This window comes from Cornus florida, unplaced genomic scaffold (assembly GCF_030987335.1).
Source record: "Cornus florida cultivar Cherokee Brave unplaced genomic scaffold, ASM3098733v1 CherokeeBrave_3.0.0_Hap2_Chr11, whole genome shotgun sequence".
Taxonomy (NCBI): Eukaryota; Viridiplantae; Streptophyta; class Magnoliopsida; order Cornales; family Cornaceae; genus Cornus; species Cornus florida.
The window spans coordinates 138,463,727-138,486,243 of NW_026775581.1; the positions used below are offsets into that span (position 1 = coordinate 138,463,727).

Genomic DNA, 22,517 nt, shown 5'->3' on the forward strand with positions numbered 1-22,517 from the left:
AAATATATGAGTTTCATAAAATTTATTAGTTATTGATGTCATCAACCTTACAAATGAATGCTGGAGCATAATTCAAGATTTTTGTTTGTTTTTTTTTTTATTAATTTTTTATGTAAGTTTGAACGTGAATCTTACTTATGAGATTTAATTACTCTCAAAATTAATAAAATATAATGATAATTAAGATTAAATTTTCTAAAACAAAACGTATCTCTCATAAAACTTTCAAACTTCAAAATAACTGGACATATAAATTTTTTTTTTTTTTTTTTTTAAGTATAAATGTCTCAATTGTATCAAGCCATCTCATTTGCTATCATTTTTTTTTTTTAGTTAATTCATTAGCATTTTCTATTCATCATTTTTAGTTTATTATTTAACTATCATTTTTAGTTTATTATTTAACTATCATTTTTAGTTTATTATTTAACGACCTTTTTTTCAAAAATTTATCAGTATAGTATATTAATATTTAACAATTTTAAAGTACTCACATTAAAAAAAAAAAATTTATATGTCAAAGGTGTGTGAAGTTTGAAAGCTCTTGTGAGAGATAATTGTATTATCTCCTCCCTTTTTCTTTTATTTCTTTTTTACTTCTTTATAAAAAATAAAAAAATGAAGTGTTAGATTTTTTTGTGATGTGTGAATATCATTTATTTAAATACTAAAAATATTTCTTCTTCTTTTTTTTTCTTAATACTAAAAATATTTCATCTATAGGTTTTTTCAATGTTTTGTTTATCAAAAATGTCTTATAAATAAATTTTTACTTAAATTATAATTTGTATCAAGTCATTTGATTTTATAATGAAAAGTATTTTCTCCTGATAGAAAAATAAAAATAAATAAATACGTAACAACAAGAATTCGAAGCATTACTTTGTAACATTATTTTGTGAAATTTAAAGACTTTTTCTTAACGACGAGCGTTTATGACCGGGAAAATATATATAAATCTATATATGTATATATATTCTTTTTAAATAATCATTTTAAATATGAGCGTTTATGTGGTTCGCCATCTGGTCGGCACCAAGGGTTCAGCTAGGGTTTGACAAGTACGTACATACGCTACGTTAGTATACAGCGTTTATTAGAAAAGCCAGGAGTACTTTTGGACCCCACGGCGGTGGCTATCGCTAAGTTGGGTATTATTTTATCTGGAATTTGTTCTCTCATCATTTCGATTTCTCCTTGGCGCAGGTAAATTTTATAGGGTTCAATTTGATGATTGATATCGTATTGAGTTCTACAATTGCTGACTTATATGATTTTGTTTTAAAACTATCTGCTATATTTCACTTTTGTTTAAGAATGTTGTATGGAAATTGTCAGTTTCGATTATGATTCCTCCAGATATGTTCTATTCCCAGTTTGGTTGGAAAGAAATGGGAGGCAAAAAAAAAAAAAAAAAAAAAAAGGAAGGAAATGGAGGATATGATTTTTTTTTTTTTGTGTTTGGTATAAAATTTTAGAAGGAAAAAAAGATGAAACGGAAGGATTTGTAGGGATACGGTTAAAGCTTGATAAGTTATTTTGTTATCCTTATGGGAGGAAACAGAAGGAAAGGGATTAAAGACTTTAATTATTAATATAACTTTGTTAATATTAAATTTGTCCTTATTTTTATTTTTATGAAGGATAAAATATATGAACAAGGTATGATGATAAATTTATTAAAATAGTTTTATTTCCTTTCTTTCTCCAATTACTCTCACTTCCTTTCTTTTCTTTTATTAGTAAACTAAACACGATAAGTAGCTTACATTATACTCTCATTTCTTATCTTTCTTTTATTCCATTACTAATGTTATTCTTTCTTTTCTTTTTTGCCCCACCGAGGATTATTGAGAAAGTATACAATATCGCTTAATATTTACAACGTGGTATTTCGACCAATGAGCACTCATTATTGATATCGAGAACTCCCTATTTCATTATTATTAATGAGAATGGAGAGTTTTCACAACTGTCCATCGACGGGGGAGGTGGTAGACCCCACACACTCTTCTCTCCCTTTGTGGTAATATTGGCAATTGTAGCTTTGCTTACTCTATAATTTTGTGTCATAATTTTTTCTAAAATTTGTTTAGGGTTTCATGATTGGATGAAAAACAATGTGTTTTTCATTTCCATTGCTTTAGTGTAATTTTAGCTTCTAATTTAATGGTAAATGCTACTCAATTATTTGATTTAATCATCCACTTATGTTGAATGCTTGAATAAGTTGTCGATTTATGATTGGTGGTTGAGATTTTTAGCTTCCACGGCATCTGCTTAACTGGACGTGGTTTTGATATTAATAGCAGCCGAGAGTTATGTCCTTTTAATTGTGTATTTTGCCTAGTTTAGAGTGTAAGTAGGTTGTAATTCAAGGGATTATTTGCTAATCACTGATTTTTCAGGGATTTTATTGCAATTAACCCTATTTTTCTTAAGTAGTCTAGGGTTATTCCTAAGTTGAATAGAACACTTGCCCAGTTGCCCATTAAAAAGTACAAGAAAACATATAATAAATAGTGAATTTCGTACGATGACTTTTATAAAAGGATATTAAGAAGTGTAAGGATTATTATTCTTATCCCATTGTTCAACCCAACCATTTAACTGGAAATAAATATGTATATATATATATATATATATATATATATATATATATATAATCCTTTCAATTAATCTTTGTAGGGGTTCGTTTTCGTAACACAATAAAATACATATAAATGGTGATATCATACACAAATTTGAGTGATCCAGACAATATAATAGAATCCGAGGTGGACTGAGAGAGGTGGAAGCACAAGCAAACTCGAGAAAGAGGATGAAGATGGCAATATCATAGTACACCATTGACTCCCTTAATAAAGGTGTATGGGGAAAGTATGAGAGGTTATTTACTGTTCCCCTTTTTTGCTCTACCTCTGCTTAGTCTTGGAGCACATCCTTATATAGGCCAAGTGAGAGGTTGGGTGATGTCATATGACATCATATGTGGGGCCCATTAACATTATAAAATAATGTTAATGAAGATGGGTCTAAAATATATGGGAGTCGAAATAGTATCTCTCTCTACGAGTCAGGTCGAGTGTCAACTCGACGAATCCTGAACTTCATCCACCAAACCAAGAACCTCCTCGGATCCCAAGTAATCTTGAGTCCTGCTCCCAACTCAGGTCTTCAAGTCTTCGATCTTCTATTCGTGGTATATTAACGTGGTAAGTGTCACGTAACTTAGACCGTTTGACCGTTTGACTAGTGGGCCATCAATTCTGATGTGGCGTCGCTTGTTAACCATTTGACCAAGCTTTTGTTGATGATGTGGCATAGTTCGTTGACCGTTTGACCAAGAAATGTAGGCCATGTGAAGTGAGATAAATTCAATACCTACAATCTTTTTAATGGATTATATACCTTGAGATTACTCTAGTCCAATACTTGCAACTACCTTAAATCATGAATATCAATCAATCATGTTAGCGAGTTTTGGAGGGTGACCCCCTTTGTGTTTGGTGGAGCCTTTGGAAAGAGCAGATTAGAAAATCTTTTGATGGGGAGAAATCTTCCATTGGGGCGTTGAAGTTTTCTATTATTTGTTCTCTCTTTTGTTGGGGTTGGTGGAGAAATTATTCATTGTTAGATGAAATTGTGGACTTTTTGGGTTCTTTGAGTCCATTGGTCTTTCCCCTCTTTTTTATTTCTGGTTTTTCTACAGCTCTTGAGACGTGTTCCCCCTTTGAACGCTTTCTAATACATTTTTACTTATCCAATATATATATATATATGAAATCTTTGGAATTATGTTCAAGACTATCTTGCTCCTCTTTAATCAATGACGAGATCTTTCAAATTATGTGTAATATTGTGTCTCTATGCCAATGCTGCTGCGACCTGGTTTCTTTCGTTCTCATTTTGGATGAAATTTGAAAAGCCACTGATACATCTGCTGAACTAGAAATCAATTGAACAATTGACCAATATTGGTTCTGTATGTTTTATATAAACTTAACCAACAAAAAATAAAATTGTAAATAAAGGTATGGGTCGCTATTTTCTAGTCAAAAGAGTACTTTAGATTAATATAGTTACATGCAATTCAGGAGGGGAAAAAAAAAAAAAAAAGGAATATAGTTACATATACTACATACATTGTTGGATTCACTGCTCAAGATTCTTGGACACCTACAATTAATATTGCAAAGTAAAGAAGTGGGGTAGAGTGTCAAGAAAAAGAAAAAAGCAGAAGCTTCAACTTAATTAAAGTTGAGGGATATTGATTTCATTGGAAGCAAGAAGCAGATTCAGGTAGCTTTATTCCATTTGTATGAGTATATAGGGCTAGGCAGATCGCAAGCACAACATAAGCCCTCTTTACTACTCTCATCAATCGGCCTCTTCCTACTACTTTCCATACCCCAACATGGCCACCCAGTTAACTCCTGCAGGTTCATACCTCCAACCCCAAACTCCTTCAGGTTCATACCTCCAACCGAAAACTCCTGAAGGTTCATACATCCAACCCCAAACTCCTGCAGGTTCTGCCCTCCAAACCCAAACTCCTGCAGGTTCTGCCCTCCAACCCCAAACTCTTGCAGGTTCTGCCCTCCAACCCCAAACTCCTGCAGGTTCTGCCCTCCAACCCCAAACTCCTGCAGGCTCATACCTCCAACCCCAAACTCCTGCAGGCTCATACCACCATCGCCAAACTCCTGCAGGTTCATACCTGCATTCCCAAACTCCTGCAGGTTCTGCCCTCCAACTGATGAAAACTCCTGACCGCGGGAGCATGTTCATGTCTTCCGATGACAGCATCTTGATGAAGCAAATTCTGGCAACTCATACTCCTGATGGCCTCGAGATTAATGTTAATCCTCTTCTCCGTGTCGTTGAGGACATCCTCCGCCGTTCCACCCTCAATGCTGATGGCCTTTTACTGGTATAAACCTATAATATATCTCCTTCTCCTTAAAATAAATATTTAAAGTATTCTGCATCTGTATCAAATTCAAGTGGGGTGTAATTAGCTCACTTTTATTTATGAAAAAAATAAAATAAAAAAGCTCCCTTTTTACTCTCTTATTTTTTATTGATTCATGCATATAGAGTAAATTCTTTTTTAGCTAATTTTTACTTGTGATTTCACTGAAGGATGGTACCCAATCGCAAAAGGAAAACATGGAAGACAAATCCCAACAAGCTGGTGCCGATCTCATGCTTGACTCACTGTTATATACAATTGAACGGATCTCCTGCGAGGTTCTTATATATAGCATTTATACAGAATTCATGTTTCATATATTATATGACTTAAAAAAATAAAAATAAAAATAAAATAATTTCTTGTATGTATAGATATAATTAATTTTTGTATCTTGTGGATTAATATTGTAACCTACTTACATCAACTTCTTTTTATATAAATGTACTATCAGATGGAAAGCAGGTGTTTGAGTGGAGGGGAAGGACACGGAACAACACTCCCTCTGTTTAACGCTCTATCAAACTTTTCATGGGAGGCTAAGCTGGTGCTAACCCTAGCAGCTTTTGCTTTAAAATATGGCGAATTCTGGCTCCTTTGCCAGATTTACTCATCAAACCAACTTGCAAAATCAATGGCAATCCTTAGGCAATTACCTGTCATCATGGAGCACTCGGGCTCGTTGAAATCACGGTTTGATGCAATTAACAATCTCATCAGGGCCATTTTGGATCTGACAAGGTGTATCATGGAGTTGAAAGGGCTACCATCTAACTATATCACACAGGATGTACCGGCATTGTCCACTGCCACAGCCACCATCCCAAGTGCTGTCTATTGGTCCATCAGAGGTGTCGTTGCTTGCGCAGCTCAGATTATCAATCTCGGTGCCGTTGGCCACGAGTATGTTTACTGTCATGCTCAAAATTGATGGTTATACACACACACATATCTTCAATCATAACAGCAATTATAATTGTGTTTTTGAACATTTATATATATATATATATATAACATAATGATCATGAGGTAATACGTATGTTACAATAATTCTATTAAAAGGCCATGGTTCTTGATCTTGACATGTAAGAAAAGCTATTGCAACTGGTTTCAGATTACAAGAGTCCTGGGAAATATCTACCTTAGTGTACAAGATCAACAACATACTTGAGCATCTTAAGAAGCAACTGGCTAATTGCTACAAACACATAGGTAAGTATTGACCAAGCATTTAAATGCACACAAGTACTTCTTGCAGAAACTCTGTAATGACCAAAAAGTGGTTAGTCAAACTGTCTAAACATTGCTGTTTCATGCAGAGGATAAGAGGGACGTTGAAGCTTATGACGCACTGCAGCATATATTTGAAATGATACACATTGACAACATGAAAGTTCTCAAATCCCTAATTTACGCCAAGGATGATCAGCCACCACTCCTTGACGGTGCTTCAAAGAGAAGGGTTTGAACGAATTCACTTCTAGTACCCCTGGAATTTTGTGATTACCAATGTTGATTAACTCAATTATACTGCAATTCAATATCGTGATATCTTTCAATTGTATGGCAAATTAAACAGGTGAATCTTGAAGTTTTGAGGAGAAAGAATGTCTTATTGCTGATATCAGGCCTAGACATCTCCCAGGATGAGCTTTCGGTTCTTGAGCAGATTAACAATGACTCGAAGATTCATGCATACGAGGTGTTGTGGATTCCAATTGTGGAACATTGGGCCCAGTGGACTGACCGCATGCAGAAGCAGTTTGAGAGCCTGCAGGCCACAATGCCATGGTTCTCAGTTAACCACCCTTCATTGATCGAGAAGCCGGTCATCAGGTTCATCAAAGAGAAATGGCACTTCAGGAACAAGCCTATCCTTGTGGTGCTCGACCCACAAGGAAAGGTGTTGAGCCCTAATGCAATCCACATGATGTTGATTTGGGGAAGTGGTGCCTTCCCTTTCACTAGCTTGAGAGAGGAAACTCTTTGGAATGAAGAGATTTGGAGGCTTGAATTGCTGGTCAATGGCATTGATCAAACAATTCTGAATTGGGTAAGTCAATTCCATCATATATACATTACTTCCTACCAAAAACAATATAATTAATTAGCATATTATAAAATATATTAAAATGGTATCAAAGTAAGGCTGATGATGATCTTCGAGCAGAATGTATTTTTGATAACCTAGAGTTGAATGTGGTGTTTATTTTAGATAAGAGATGGCAAATACATATTCTTGTATGGAGGGGATGACATTGAGTGGATTCGAAAATTTACAACCTCAGCACGCTCTGTTGCATTGGCTTCTCGCATCCCATTAGAGATGGTGTATGTGGGAAAGAGCAGCAAAAGGGACCAAGTCCGGCGTGTCATCTCGACCATCATGACAGAGAAACTCAGCTACTGTTGGCAAGATATGGCCATGATATGGTTTTTCTGGACCCGTTTAGAGAGCATGTTGTTCTCCAAGATTCAACTAGGCAGAGGCGATGACAACGACCCCATGATGCTGGCGATCAAGAAAATCCTCAGCTATGACAAGAGCGGTGGATGGGCCGTGCTGAGTAACGGAAGTTCCGTTGTGATCAATGGACACAGCAGCACTGTGTTGCCTGCATTGAGCGAGTACGATCTGTGGAAGGAAAATATACCTGTCAAAGGCTTCGACCCATCAATTAAAGATTACCATGACATGCTTCATGGTGCAGCTCTGCCGTGCTGTCGTTTCGAGTTTCCGAGCACTGTCGGGAGGATTCCGGAGAAAATGAAATGCCCAGAGTGCCTTCGCAATATGGGGAAAAACTTTGCTTTCGTCTGCTGCCACGACGGAAGTGATTTCAGCGCACTATATTGAGTCACTACTGTGTGGTTCCATTAAGCCCGTATACTGCTATAGTGATTGAACTACAATAATCATACATTTATGTGAAATATGTATGTGGTGTACCTGTGAACTTAATTTTATCTATTTAGTAAGATTTTGAGTGTGAGATACTAAATCTCTTATGCTGTTAAATATGAGTCTCGTTGCCATAATGATAAGCTAAAGGGTGTTTTATTAATAATTAATATTACTCGTATTAATTAACTTTTCCCACCGAAATTCAAACAATTATATTAATATAGGAATCTGTACAAGTTCGGTGGTACGCCTAAAGATAGGCAAGACCCAGTTACAATGAGAGCTGAACCCAAGACCAAACAAAAAAAAAACATCAGCCCTAGCTAGAAGCCTAAGCCCTGCAGACTTCAAATGAATTGCCAGTGCTGACAAGTCAGAGTAACTCTGTTAGCAGGTGCAATTCAAATCTCCGGCAAAGCAGCAAAGGCTCTCAGCTCAGAGAGCTCAGGCGTTAACATCCGGTGAGGCGGAGATAAGTTCCCTATTCATCAAGGTGAAGGAGTGAGACACAATCTTTGAGGACCCCTGAGAGGTGATTGAATCAAGGATTCCCCGTTGAGTACTGTAGGGAGCATCAGAGTACATTCTTGCATTCCGCTCATGCCAAAATAACCCAATTTACAGATGACAAATTTTGGCTTCTTCAATGTTCAGTGATGACTAGCCGAGGCAATTAAGTAACGTTGTCCACGTAGATGGATAAGAGATTAACATGCATTTCTGCTCTATAAAGTACTGCAAGCAAATACTTTATAAAGTATTGCACTTTACAATGGGAAATTTGTCTCACATTGGATCTGAAAGAGAGAGTGATTAAGTATGAATGAGTAAGTATGTAATACTACCCAACAACTTAAGTTTTTCAATAAATGAGCAAACGTCCACCCGTTTCACTTAGCCATAACAAATTGTCGATATGTCCATTTAATGATGAAAACACACCATATTAACTTTTTGTCCACATTTTTTACGGCTTATTTTTTAATTGTCCCACTTATGTGATGATGTGTTTTTCCTTGTTAACCTATGCAATTTGTCCCTTTTACGTGAAAAAAATATTGACAAGGAAGTGATGTGATTTTTGACCGGAAGAATATCTTAATTCACTCGCCGCGTTCATATGGACATGTCTTACCTCTAAGATTATTTTAGATAAAATGCAAAATAAAAAATATTGAAACTATGACTAACCCAACATATAACTTTTGAAGTACATTTTTTACACAAATTACTTAAGCTATCATATTTTGTTATGAAAGGAACTTGATTGTGAATGAATTAATGAGAAGTCAACTCTTAAATATCTCCTGCCTTGTCACCTGAGAGATAAATTTTATTAAATGAGGATAATGCCCTTAAAAACATTAAAAGGCATAATGTCATTTGTTATAAGGGTCATTCATAACCAAACACCATCTTTCCTAATTTTTCAAAGAGTAAGGCTATCAAGAAGCTTCCTTCAACAAGAGCTCTACTATCACGCTCGCATATTAAAAACAGAAACCTTTACTCTAGTGTGTGACTTCTTTATGTTTAATCACTTGATTGAAATTGTTTTTTAAGATAGTAATCATTTAATACATTTTTAATTTAGTGATTAAAAGTAACAATACTCTTGTGCGGAATAGGTGGTTGAACCCCTTATTTATCTACACAGTGATTTGCTATTCAAAAAGAAATATTTCTTTCCTTACAAAAAAATTGTTAATCTTTTGCTGGTTTAAAAAAAAAAAAAAAGGATCGAAGGTTTACAAAATTTACTATTGATGTCATTAACCTTACAAATGAATGTTGTAGCATAACTCAAGTTTTTATTTTTTATGTAAATTTTCACGTGAACTTTACTAATTGGATTTAATTACTCTAAAAATTAATAAAATATTAAAAAAATTATAAAGATTAAAATTTTCTAAAACGAAACTGTTACTCTCATAAAAACTTTCAAACTTCACATATTTGACAAATTTTTTTTTTTCTCATATTTTTTTTTTAGTAGAAATGTCTCGTTAATAATTTCAGCTTAAATGATTGCTTGTATCAAGCCATCTCATTTGGTAGATCTCGTTAACTAATTCTTTTGTATTTTCTATTCTTTACTTTTAATTTATTATATAATGACCCTTTTTTCAAAAAATTATCATTATATTATATTAATTTTTAATAATTTTAAATTACATGAAATCTGACTCTAAAATTATTTTGTAAGATTTATGGTATTGTAAAGAGTAATAATTTAGGAATAAAATTTCAAATTTAATTTATATAAAAAGAGTTGTGGATATCACCTTATAACGTGTAATCATATGATGTGTCCATTATTCACTCACATAAATTGAATTAGATAATTTAAATTATTATTTCATTGTAAATTTTGTGAAATTAAAAACTTTTTTTTTTAGTAAACAACAAAAGGTGCTCGTTTATGACCCAAAAACAGAAAAAAATTATTTTTAAATAATCATTTCACGTGTAAACAAATGAAGGGTTTCGCCGTCGGAACCAAGGGTTCAGCAAGGGTTTGACAAGTACGTCCATACGTTGGGGTCGGTGAATGGCGATCTCTAAGGTTGGGTATTATTTTATCTGGAATTTGTTCTCTCGTCATTTCGATTTCTCCTTGGCGCAGGTAAAATTTATCTGGTTCAGTTTGATAATTGATATCGCATTGAGTTCTACAATTGCGGATTTGTATGATTTTGTTCTAAAACTATCTGCTATATTTCACTTTTGTTTTCAGATATTTGTATGGAAATTGTCAATTTTGCTTTTGTTTTTGTTCCTCCACATATGTTCCATTACACCAACTAAGGGATAGGGAGGATTGTGGAGAATGTATACAATATGGAGGGATACTTTCAATGTGGTATTCCGGCCAATGAACACTCATTATTGATCTCGAGGACTCTCCATTTCACTTTTATCCAGGAAAATGGAGAATTTTTAGGACTCTCCGTTGACCGGAGTACCATATGTAAGTACCCTAGGTGGTGGTGGAGTCCACACACTCTTCTAGTATTGCTTACTTTATATATATATATATATATATATATATATATATATATATATATATTATTTTTTGTCTTAATTTTATCTCAAATTTGTTTAGGGTTTCATGATGGGATGAAAAACGATGCATTTACATTGTATGCTCAGTTTCATTTCCATTTCTTTAGTGTAATTTAAGCTTCTAATTGAATGGTAAATGCTACTCAACTCATGAATAGAACACTTGCCCAAGTGCCCATTAACAAATACAAGAAAGCATATAATAAATAGTGAATTGTGTACAATGTCTTTTATAAAAGGTTATTAAGTAGTGTAAGGATTATTATTCTTATCTCATTGTTCAACCCTACCATTCAACTGGAAATATATACATACATTCATATATATATATACATACATACATATATATATATACTCCTTCGATCCCATATTAACATTCCATCTTTTCATTTTTGGCTGGCCCATAATAGTTGTCTCATTTCAAAAATCAAAGCACTATTTTTATAGCAATTCCCAATTTACCCCTAAAAAATGAAGCAAATTAAAGTCTCAAAATGGATGGACCCCATCAAAGAATAACTTTTAAAAGGGGCAAATTTGAAAATATATGATGTGCCAATGTAATAAAATATAATAAAAGCTAGTGTCTTACTGTCTTAAAATGTGTGAAATTTATTACCGGACATTTATAATCGGACGGAGGTAGTATATAAAATCCTTTTAGTTAATATTTTAAATGGATTATCTACCTTGAGATTACTCCAGTGCAATACTTGCAACTACCTTAAATCAAGTACAGAGAGCCTTAAATCAAGAATATCAACTTACTTATGAAACCTTTGAAATTATTTTAAGACCATCTCGTTCCTCTTTAATAAAAGACGAGATCTTTCAAATTATTTGTAAGACTATGTGTCTATGCCAATGCTGCTGCGACCTGGTTTCTTTGGATCTATCTCTTTCTCATTTTGGGTGAAATTTGAGACAGCCACTGATACGCCTGCTGAACCAGAAATCAATTGAACAATGAACCTATATTGGTTCTGTATGTTTTAAATAAACTTACCCAACAAAAAAAAAAAAATGTAAATAAAAGTATGTAGTCACTATTTTCTAATCAACACAGTTCTTTAGATTAATATAGTTACATGCCATTCAGGAGGATATATATATATATATATATATATATATATATATATATATATATATATAGTTACATGCATATATATCTTATACTACATACATTGTTGGATTCACTGCTTAAGATTCTTGGACACCTACAATTAATATTGCAAAGTAAAGAAGTGGGGTAGAGTGTCAACAAAAAGAAAAAGCTCAAGCTTCAACTTAATTAAAGTTGAGGGATATTGATTTCATTGGAAGCAAGAAGCAGATTCAGCTAGCTTTATTCCATTTGGGATGAGTATATAAGGCTAGGCAGATTGCAAGCATAAGACAAGCCCTCTTAACTACTCTCATCAATCTGCCTCTTGCTGCTACTTTCCATACCCCAACATGGCCAACAAGGTAACTCCCGCAGGTTCATACCTCCAACCCCAAACTCCTTCAGGTTCATACATCCAACCAAAAACTCCTGAAGGTTCATACCTCCAACCCCAAACTCCTGCAGGTTCTGCCCTCCAACCCCAAACTCCTGCAGGTTCTGCCCTCCAAACCCAAACTCCTGCAGGTTCTGCCCTCCAACCCCAAACTCCTGCAGGTTCAGCCCTCCAACCCCAAACTCCTGCAGGTTCATACCTCCAACCCCAAACTCCTCCTGCAGGTTCATACCTCCAACCCCAAACTCCTGCAGGTTCATACCTCCAGCCCCAAACTCCTGCAGGTTCATACCTCCAACCCCAAACTCCTGCAGGTTCATACCTCCATTCCCAAACTCCTGCAGGTTCTGCCCTCCAACTGATGAAAACTCCTAACCGCGGGAGCATGTTCATGTCTTCCGATGACAGCATATTGATGAAGCAAATTCTGGCAACTCATGCTCCTGATGGCTTTGAGGTTAATGTTAAACCTCTTCTCCGTGTCGTTGAGGACATCCTCCGCCGTTCCACCCTCAACGTTGATGGCCTTTTACTGGTATAGACCTATAATATATCTCCTTTTCCTTAAAATAAATATTTAAAGTATTCTGCATCTGTATCAAATTCAAGTGGGGTGTAAATAAGGTCACTTTTATTTATGAAAAAAAAAAAAAAAAAAAAAAAAAAAAAAGGTGCTTCCTTTTTATTCTCTTATTTTTTATTGATTCATGCATATAGAGTAAATTCTTTTTATGCTAATTTTTACTTGTGTTTTCACTGAAGGATGGTACCCAATCGCAAAAGGAAAACATGGAAGACAAAACCCAACAAGCTGGTGCCGTTCTCATGCTTGACTCACTGTTATATACAATTGAACGGATCTCCTGCGAGGTTCTTATATATAGCATTTATACAGAATTCATGTTTCATATTATATATGACTTAAAAAATAAAAATAAAATAATTTCTTGTATGTATAGATATAATTAATTTTTGTATCTTGTGGATTAATATTGTAACCTACTTACATCAACTTCTTTTTATATAAATGTACTATCAGATGGAAAGCAAGTGTTTGAGTGGAGGGGAAGGACACGCAACAACACTCCCTCTGTTTAATGCACTATCAAACTTTTCATGGGAGACTAAACTGGTGCTAACCTTAGCAGCTTTTGCTTTAAAATATGGAGAATTCTGGCTCCTTTGCCAGATTTACTCATCAAACCAACTTGCAAAATCAATGGCTATCCTTAGGCAATTACCTGTCATCATGGAGCACTCGGGCTCATTAAAATCACGGTTTGATGCAATTAACAATCTCATCAGGGCCATTTTGGATCTGACAAGGTGTATCGTGGAGTTGAAGGAGCTACCATCTATCTATATCACACAGGATGTACCAGCGTTGTCCACTGCCACAGCCACTATCCCAAGTGCTGTCTATTGGTCCATCAGAGGTGTCGTTGCTTGCGCAGCTCAGATTATCAATCTCGGTGCCGTTGGCCACGAGTATGTTTACTGTCATGCTCAAAATTGATGGTTACACACACACATATCTTCAATCATAACAGCAATTATAATTGTGTTTTGAATATTTATATATATATGTGTGTGTGTGTGTGTGTGTGTGTGTGTGTGTATTACATAATAATCTTGAGGTAATACGTATGTTACAATAGTTTTGTTAAAAGACCATGGTTCTTGATCTTGACACGTAAGAAAAGCTATTGCAACTGGTTTCAGGTTACAAGAGTCATGGGAAATATCTACCTTGGCGTACAAGATCAACAACATACTCGAGCATCTCAAGAAGCAACTGACTAATTGCTACAAACACATAGGTAAGTATTGACCAACCATTTAAATGCACACAAGTACTTCTTGCAGAAACACTATAATGACCAAAAAATGGTTTGTCAAACTGTCTAAACAATGCTGTTTCATGCAGAGGATAAGAGGGACGTTGAAGCTTATGAGGCACTGCAGCATATATTTGATATGATCCACATTGACAACATGAAAGTTCTTAAATCCCTAATTTATGCCAAGGATGATCAGCTACCACTCCTTGATGGTGCTTCAAAGAGAAGGGTTTGAACGAATTCACTTCTAGTACCCCTGGAATTTTGTGATTACCAATGTTGATTAACTCAATTATACTGCATTTTAATATCGTGATATCTTTCAATTGTATGGCAAATTAAACAGGTGAGCCTTGAAGTTCTCAGGAGGAAGAATGTCTTATTGCTGATATCAGGCCTAGACATCTCCCAGGATGAGCTTTCGGTTCTTGAGCAGATTAACAATGACTCGAGGATTCACGCATACGAGGTGTTGTGGATTCCAATTGTGGAACATTGGGCCCGGTGGACTGACCCCATGCAGAAGCAGTTTGAAAGCCTGCAGGCCACAATGCCGTGGTTCTCGGTGAACCACCCTTCATTCATCGAGAAGCCGGTCATCAGGTTCATCAAGGAGAAATGGCACTTCAGGAACAAGCCTATCCTTGTGGTGCTCGACCCACAAGGAAAGGTGTTGAGCCCTAATGCAATCCACATGATGTTGATATGGGGAAGTGGTGCCTTCCCTTTCACTAGCTTGAGAGAGGAAACTCTTTGGAATGAAGAGATTTGGAGGCTTGAGTTGCTGGTCAATGGCATTGACCAAACAATTTTGAATTGGGTAAGTCAATTCCATCATATATATCACTTCCTGCAAAAAATAATAATAATAATATATATATATATATATATATATATATTTATATATATATATATATATATAGTATATGATAAAATAAATTAAAATGGAATCAAAAAGTAAGGATGATGATTTTGATCTTATAGTAAAGTGTATTTTTGATAACATAGTGTTGAATGTCTTGTTTATTTTAGATAAGAGACGGCAAATACATATTCTTGTATGGAGGGGATGACATTGAGTGGATTCGAAAATTTACCACCTCAGCACGCTCTGTCGCATTGGCTTCTCGCATCCCATTAGAGATGGTGTATGTGGGAAAGAGCACCAAAAGGGAGCAAGTCCGGCGTGTCATCTCGACCATCATGATGGAGAAACTCAGCTACTGCTGGCAAGATATGGCCATGATATGGTTTTTCTGGACCCGTCTAGAGAGCATGTTGTTCTCCAAGATTCAACTAGGCAGGGGCGATGACAATGACCCCATGATGCTGGCGATCAAGAAAATCCTCAGCTATGACAAGAGCGGTGGATGGGCCGTGCTGAGCAACGGAAGTTCCGTCGTGATCAATGGACACAGCAGCACTGTGTTGCCTGCATTGAACGAGTACGATATGTGGAAGGAAAATATAACTGTCAAAGGCTTCGACCCATCAATTAAAGATTACCATGACATGCTTCATGGTGCAGCTCTGCCGTGCTGTCGTTTCGAGTTTCCGAGCACTGTCGGGAGGATTCCAGAGAATATGAAATGCCCAGAGTGCCTTCGCAATATGGGGAAAAACTTAGCTTTCGTCTGCTGCCACGACGATAGTGCTGTTAGCGCACTATATTGAGTCACTACTGTGTGGTTCCATTAATCCCGTATCCTGCTATAGTGATTGAACTACAATAATCATACATATATGTGAAATATGAATGTCGTGTGAGCTTAATTTTATCTACTATTTTGTAAGATTTGAGTGTGAGATACTAAAGCTCTGATGCTGTTAAATAAGACTTGGAGTGATGTGATGGCACAATATGTAATGATAACGCTAAAGGTGGTTTTGTATGTATGGTTTTTGGCTATTCCATTCCTAAACAACTTTTTTTTTTCTTCCTAATGTTCAAAGTCAAAAAATTACCATCACTGTCATTGCCTTCCACTATCATAACCACTGTCACCTTTTACTATCACTACCTCTATTGCCTTTCACCACCGTCACTGCCACCGTAATCATTGTTGCTTCCTTCAGCCACCACACCGTCGCCGTTGCCGCCGCCACCACCACCACCGCCACCACCACCACCACCAACTTCCACCACTGCAACCACTACCACTTTCGACCACCGCAACCTCTATTGCCTTCCACCACCGTCATTGCCACCGCACCACTTTCGTCATCCATTACCGCCACCACCACCTATACCACTATCACCTTTGCACCACCACCACCATACCGTCGCCTTTCACCAGCACCACTGCGTTCCACCACCGCCACCGTCGTCACCTCCACTGCCTTCTACTTACACCACTGCTACATTCCAACACAACTACACCATTGCCACCGCCATTGCCTTCCACCATCATCACCTACTTCATTGACGCCTTCCACCACCATCGTCGCCTTCTTCCAACACTACTACCACTTTCCACCTCCATCACCAACTTCACCGCCATCCAACACCACTACCATTTCTTTTTAAAAAATTATAGAAAAATGTTATTTTGTTAATTTAATATATTTGTGACTAAGATGAGTGATCGGTTATCAATTATACATCAACCTTTGCAATAGCACAAATCATTGTAAAATAGGGCTATTGGTCGGGTAAGTCGAACCATAGGGATTGCTAATTTATGGCAACCAAGGTCTTTAAAATCACTTTTAGTTTGATGAAAGAGGTATAGAGTTTTGATTGGTTTGTCACTTGAAATTAAAATGTGTTTAAAATGTTAAATGCAAGGAATGTAAAGAAGAGAGATTTATGTAAAGAAAGTTAGGGAAATGAATCCACTACCTTCCACATAAATATGCTAGATTGCAATTAACTTGGGAAACAATGTCAATGTATGGCAATGATATGTAGCAATACTAGATTGCTACATTATCTTCAAGAAATTCATAGGATTAAGACTTAAGTATAACCCCTCAAAGTTCCACATGCTTAAACTACCTAAACTATGGTGTAGCCATAACATACTCACTAAGCTAGGGATTATCAAACCCTCAATCAAATAATAATAGCACATGAAGTCAAAAATCAAGAGTAATCCATCAAAGGAAGGCCCTAAGTTATGGAATATCAAGTTTCTCATACAACATGCCATTAAACCCATTTCACAATTTTCATTTCCATTCTCACTATGAAGATGCAAGTTATATAATCATGAGAGGATAAAATCTAAGACAAGATAATGAACTCAACATGATCATTTATAGGCATTAAATTCAATTACAACAAATGTAAGTGCTCTAAATCATGAAACTACCATATACATGAATCATTCCCCAAATTAAATGAAACTAAGGCATGCTTACAAAGAAGGGCTTCATCACCTCCCTAAAAAGGGAGTTAGTTACCCATAGGAGCAATGGAGGAAGGAGAAGAGATGGCTAACCCTTCCATTTTCGCACCTAGGAGCCACCTACAAGCCAAGCTCTCAAGAACACTCCTTTCTTTCTCTAGAACCTTACAAAAATGAGAGATATCTTTTTACATGATACAAGCCACCAAATATACCCTAAAAATCTTATCTATCTCCCCCAATCCGTGGCTTAGAAATCCCCAGAAAGAAACCTAGCCATTCATTTAGTCAAAGGGGACAAATTTGAGCAAAAATCATGGAGTGGTTGAGCAGATCTCTGCAAATCGGCGGGCGCCCACGGGCGCACGAGCTCGCTGCCCATTTTGGCGGGCGCCCGCAGGTTTCTCGCGGGCGCCCACGGATGTTCCTTAGCTCTGCGCACCTTTGGTAACACGGTCATAACTCCCTGCTCCGAACTCCAAATGACAAACCGTTTGATGATTTGGAAAGCTAACTCAAAGATCTAAGTATGTTATGTTAATCGAAGTCCAATTCTCAAGTTTGGTGGGTCGAAAATGAAGAACAAAGTCGGGCTTCACTGCTGCCAGGCTGTAAATTTCAGCATTGCACACCTGGGGTAAAAATGACATAATTATTTGCTCCAAAATCCAAATGATGAACTGTTTGATGATTTGGAAAGCTAACTTAAAGATCTAAGTATGTCATGTTTTAATGGGAGTCCAATTCTCAAGTGTGGTGGGTCAAAAATGAAGAACAAAGTTGAAATTCACTGCTGCCAGGTTGCTTTTGGCTCGGTCCGCTTTGGTAGGCATCCTCCTTAGCGCTTTTTGCAGGGAAAACATGAGATTAATGGGTCACTAGCTTGGCCAAAGTGAAGGTCCCCGGCAACAGCATGCTTTGATTCTTCAAAAACTCAACAAAGCAGCGCTCTTAACTATCTTTGGGGCACCAACCTGAAAATGATCAAAAACACACAAATGAAGCTAATATGTATAATATGATCAACGAATGGATTTAACTAATGCAAATAAGGGCGCTTGAATATGCAATATTCGGTACTTATCAATGAGTATTTTGGAGAATTTAATTTAAATTCATTCCACTTTAAATTTTAAATGGAAAATGATTATTGCACCGAATAGTTGCAGTGAATTGCTAGACGTACTATTTTAATTGGTCAATTATGCAACAAATAAATATGTGGAGCCCTTCACTTTATTGTATTTAGTATAAGGGTCATGACAGATGGGCCGATGATTTTGGCCGATTAGCTTGGCAGAATACGCATGGTAGGTAAGCTGAGGATACCAAAGACGGCATGGGCCGGGTCTAACCCACATGATGAAAATGGGCAGGCAAATGGCCTGGGCCCAAATCAAGCTGTCATGAGACAAGCCCAATGCCGAAGAGTGAAGCTGAAGGCCTGAAAGACGAATGGATCGATGGATACAAAGGCCTTGATGATAGGTCTAATGGAGGAAGTTAGTTAGGGATCTTCTAGAACATTGTAAACAATCTATAAATAGAGGAAAATGAAAGAAAAAAGGGGATAGAAATTTTTGAAGTGTAATGAAACTCTGTCAATTTAGAGAGAGAAAAGTTCTTGCATCTTCAATGGCGCCGTCTGTGGGAAACGATGAGAATTCATTGATGATTCACTCCGATTGATTTGATCTAGTAGTATAGCGCTTGAAGACGAAGCCTGATTGTTGAAGGCGAAATTAAGATCGGTGAAATTGTGACCGGAGAAATTGGCGTTTGATCTACGCAGTTCTGATTTGTGATTGTTTTGGAGAGCTGTGTGGTCGAGAATCGCTGAACTTGCTGAATTTGGCAAGTTCGTCGCCGGAGCAATTTAGATCTGGTTAATCACGATCAGAATTCAGCTGCGTTAGAATCCAGATCTAGAGCGTCAGCATTGGCAAAATTCAGATCTGATCAGAAATTTACGGTTGATGACTTTACTACGATCCGGAATGATGATCGGAGAAGAGAGTTCGAATCCAATGGAGAATAACTAGCAGATGAAGCTTGATGAACTGATGAACATGATCGAGGCACTGAGAAAAGAAAATACAGAGTTGAGAGCTGGAATGGAACGCCGAGAGGTTCTGATTGCGCCACGACCACCTCTGGTAGGTGAAAGAGGCGTGCGACCTGATGACGCATATCAAGGTGAACAAAAAGGAGATAACCACGTCAATCTCCACCGCGAAGAGATTAGGATGGAGAATTTACCGCCAAACGCTCGTCGAGCTGAGGATCGAGAAGGATCTGTACATCTCGATCCTCTTCGTGAGCATATCAGGCAAGACGAAAATACAGCTTTCAATCCGCATCAGGAAAGGCACAACCGCGAACAGGATATCGAGTTTGATTGTCACAAGATTAACTCGTCGTGGCAGAAAGAGTTCACTGAAGAAAAGTCGTTCGATCTACCTTATCGGCCTTCAATGGCCACATATGATTATAGGAGTTCGGAAAGAAGATCTACAGATCAAAGAGTTGTCACAAGGTTTGAAAGAGAGAATGAGGCCCTCCGTTCGGCAGCACGAATGGTTGATTCACCGTTTACTGACAAGATCCTGAATGTTCCAAGCCCGAGGAAGTTTTCCATGCCTGTTTTCATTCTGTTCGACGGAACGACCGATCCGATCAATCATGTATATCACATTTAGTTGAAGATGGCACTGAACACAGAGAATGATCCTTTGATGTGCAAATGTTTTCCTACAAGCTTAGCTGGACCAGCGCTTAACTGGTTTAAGAACCTGCCGAGGGGCTCAGTGGACAGCTTCCGTAGCTTGTGTGATTGGTTCATAAGCCAATACTATGGGAATAAACGATCGGCAAAAGATATCTCTAGCTTGTTCACTAGGAAGCAGCATGACGATGAGCGTCTCCAAGCTTTTCTTACCAGGTTTAACCTAACCAAGAGCATAGTGATAGAGTGCCATCCTTCCATAGCAGTTCAGGCGTTCAAGTTAGCTATACCCGAGGGACACCGTTCCATACCAGTCTGGTGGTGAACACGCCGAAGACACTAGACGAGTTGAATGAAAGAGCAGATGGTTTCGTACGCCTGGAAAAGAAAGAAGCAGCTAATGCTAGGAAAACATCTATCATCTCCACGGAAGAGAAGTCCAAAGCGAAGACACGGCAGAAGCAAGTTCCTACGCCGCGTCAGACTTCCTGGAAGGCAGAGAAGAGACCTAGGGAGGATGACTTGATTACTCCACTCAAAGTTACACTGGCAAGGCTATACCAAGAGAACAAAGATAAGTTTTGCCCTCCCTTGCCAATTAGACAACCTCTTAAGCAGAGGGATCAGTCTAAACATTGTGCTTTTTATAGTGATTTTGGTCATCAAACTAATGAATGCAGGAACTTAAGGAGACAAGTAGAGATGCTGATCGCTAGGGGAGAGTTTGTAGGGTATGTTCATGGACCAGCCCAAGAGCAGAATCGACCAATTGAGCAAGTCAAAAGAAATCAAAAGCCGAATCACCATAACATTCAGCCCGTTCGAATTATAAATGTCATTCATAGTCGACCTGAACGAGCTGAAAAGTCCGAAGAATTGACTCAAACGCGTCTTCGACAAGCACAGATGAAGAGACGAATAGGCAGTGTCAACACTCTACATCAACAAAGCTCAACAACGCCAATAAAGTTTGATAAGACAGACCTGATGCGAGTTCAGATTCCTCATGAGGACCCTTTTGTTGTCAGTTTGACAATGGTTGAGTGTTTAGTACGGAGAGTGCTAATTGATCCGGGAAGTAGTGCAAATATTATGCCAAGGGTCACTTTTGATCGCCTAGAAATCAATCCAAAGGAGCTAAAGTCTACTAGAAACCCACTGTTGGGGTTTAATGGCAAACGGGTAGAACCAATCGACACAGTGGAGTTGATGGTCCGCGCAGCTGAAAGAAAACTTGTCGAAAGTTTCATGGTGGTAGAGATCCATCCCTCCTACAATCTGCTGATGGGGAGGGGATGGATCCATAGGGTACAAGGAGTCCCATCGACCCTACATTAGGTGATGAGATGCACAAGTCCAGACGGGAGCAAGATGATAGATATCCATGGAGATTAGGTCGCAGCAGAGGAGTGTTACTTGGTGACTCTGAAAGCTGCAGGGAAAGGAAAAGCTCCTTGATCTGCTGATGAGCAATAGCAATTACAGAAGCCTCCCCTCAATATGAACGGAGAGGAAGATCTTCCGGTGCTGACCGAGGAACCACTAGTTGAAGTTCAAATTGATCATTTAAGCCCAGATCGGACCACGAAGGTAGGTTCCGGGCTTACTGAGGAAGAAAAACGTCAATTGGTTGATTTCCTCTCCCAGAACGTCGATGTATTCGCTTGGAGCCATCTCGACATGCCAGGGATCGACCCATTAGTCTCTTGCCATTCTCTTAATGTAGATCCGAACGTCAAACCAGTGAGGCAGAAGCAGAGAAGGTTTGCCCCGGAGCGCAACTAGATCATTGCAGATGAAGTTAATCGATTGCTGAAGGCTGGGTTCATTAGAGAAGTACAGAACCCAGACTGGTTGTCCAATGTGGTTGAAGTGCAAAAGAAGAATGGAAAAAGGAGAGTTTGCATTGATTTCACTAATCTGAACAAAGCCTGCCCAAAGGATAGTTTTCCAATTCCAAAGATTGATCAAATGGTGGATGCAATAACCGTGTATAAGCGACTGACCTTTCTAGATGCATATTCAGGCTACAATCAAATCCCAATGGACCCAGACGATGAGGAAAAGACCTCTTTTGTCACTGAACGAGGGATCTATTGTTACAAGATTATGTCGTTCAGACTGAAGAATGCCGAAGCCACATATCAGAGGTTGGT

At 37.5% G+C, this 22,517-nt stretch overlaps 3 protein-coding genes across 4 annotated transcripts; all 3 read left to right on the forward strand.

Annotated features, from left to right (window-relative positions):
- Positions 1-1,212: 1,212 nt before the first annotated feature.
- LOC132282585 (protein SIEVE ELEMENT OCCLUSION B-like) lies at positions 1,213-7,994 on the forward strand. Its single transcript, XM_059784312.1, has 7 exons — positions 1,213-4,933; positions 5,146-5,253; positions 5,430-5,878; positions 6,090-6,187; positions 6,295-6,437; positions 6,555-7,028; positions 7,191-7,994. The coding sequence occupies exons 1-7, from the start codon at positions 4,418-4,420 to the stop codon at positions 7,830-7,832; spliced, it is 2,430 nt and encodes an 809-aa protein (XP_059640295.1). The 5' UTR covers positions 1,213-4,417; the 3' UTR covers positions 7,833-7,994.
- A 2,352-nt stretch (positions 7,995-10,346) lies between these two features.
- On the forward strand, positions 10,347-16,182 carry LOC132283169 (protein SIEVE ELEMENT OCCLUSION B-like). Of its 2 annotated transcripts, XM_059785093.1 has the most exons (8): positions 10,347-10,506; positions 10,618-12,980; positions 13,208-13,315; positions 13,485-13,933; positions 14,168-14,265; positions 14,373-14,515; positions 14,633-15,106; positions 15,319-16,182. In XM_059785093.1, exons 2-8 carry the CDS (start codon positions 12,402-12,404, stop codon positions 15,958-15,960), a joined length of 2,493 nt encoding a protein of 830 aa, XP_059641076.1. In that variant the 5' UTR covers positions 10,347-10,506; positions 10,618-12,401; the 3' UTR covers positions 15,961-16,182. The 2 variants fall into 2 exon arrangements, with proteins under 2 accessions (XP_059641076.1, XP_059641075.1); XM_059785092.1 differs by having other exon boundaries at positions 10,347-12,980.
- Positions 16,183-20,341: 4,159 nt separating this feature from the next.
- On the forward strand, positions 20,342-21,699 carry LOC132282259 (uncharacterized). The gene is made up of 3 exons (XM_059783866.1): positions 20,342-20,577; positions 20,676-20,939; positions 21,042-21,699. Exons 1-3 carry the CDS (start codon positions 20,342-20,344, stop codon positions 21,697-21,699), a joined length of 1,158 nt encoding a protein of 385 aa, XP_059639849.1.
- The last annotated feature ends 818 nt before the right edge of the window (positions 21,700-22,517 follow it).

Bases quoted from the DNA above. Each gene is read 5' to 3' on its own strand.
- LOC132282585 (XM_059784312.1), top strand. From the start codon at position 4,418: ATGGCCACCCAGTTAACTCCTGCAGGTTCATACCTCCAACCCCAAACT. The intron at 5,254-5,429 runs GTTCTTATATAT...ATGTACTATCAG, and splicing joins TTGAACGGATCTCCTGCGAG to ATGGAAAGCAGGTGTTTGAG. The intron at 6,188-6,294 runs GTAAGTATTGAC...TGTTTCATGCAG, and splicing joins TAATTGCTACAAACACATAG to AGGATAAGAGGGACGTTGAA.
- LOC132283169 (XM_059785092.1), top strand. From the start codon at position 12,402: ATGGCCAACAAGGTAACTCCCGCAGGTTCATACCTCCAACCCCAAACT. The intron at 13,934-14,167 runs GTATGTTTACTG...AACTGGTTTCAG, and splicing joins CTCGGTGCCGTTGGCCACGA to GTTACAAGAGTCATGGGAAA. The intron at 14,266-14,372 runs GTAAGTATTGAC...TGTTTCATGCAG, and splicing joins TAATTGCTACAAACACATAG to AGGATAAGAGGGACGTTGAA.
- LOC132282259 (XM_059783866.1), top strand. From the start codon at position 20,342: ATGGCACTGAACACAGAGAATGATCCTTTGATGTGCAAATGTTTTCCT. The intron at 20,578-20,675 runs GTTTAACCTAAC...GTTCCATACCAG, and splicing joins CTCCAAGCTTTTCTTACCAG to TCTGGTGGTGAACACGCCGA. The intron at 20,940-21,041 runs GTTTTGCCCTCC...TAATGAATGCAG, and splicing joins TACCAAGAGAACAAAGATAA to GAACTTAAGGAGACAAGTAG.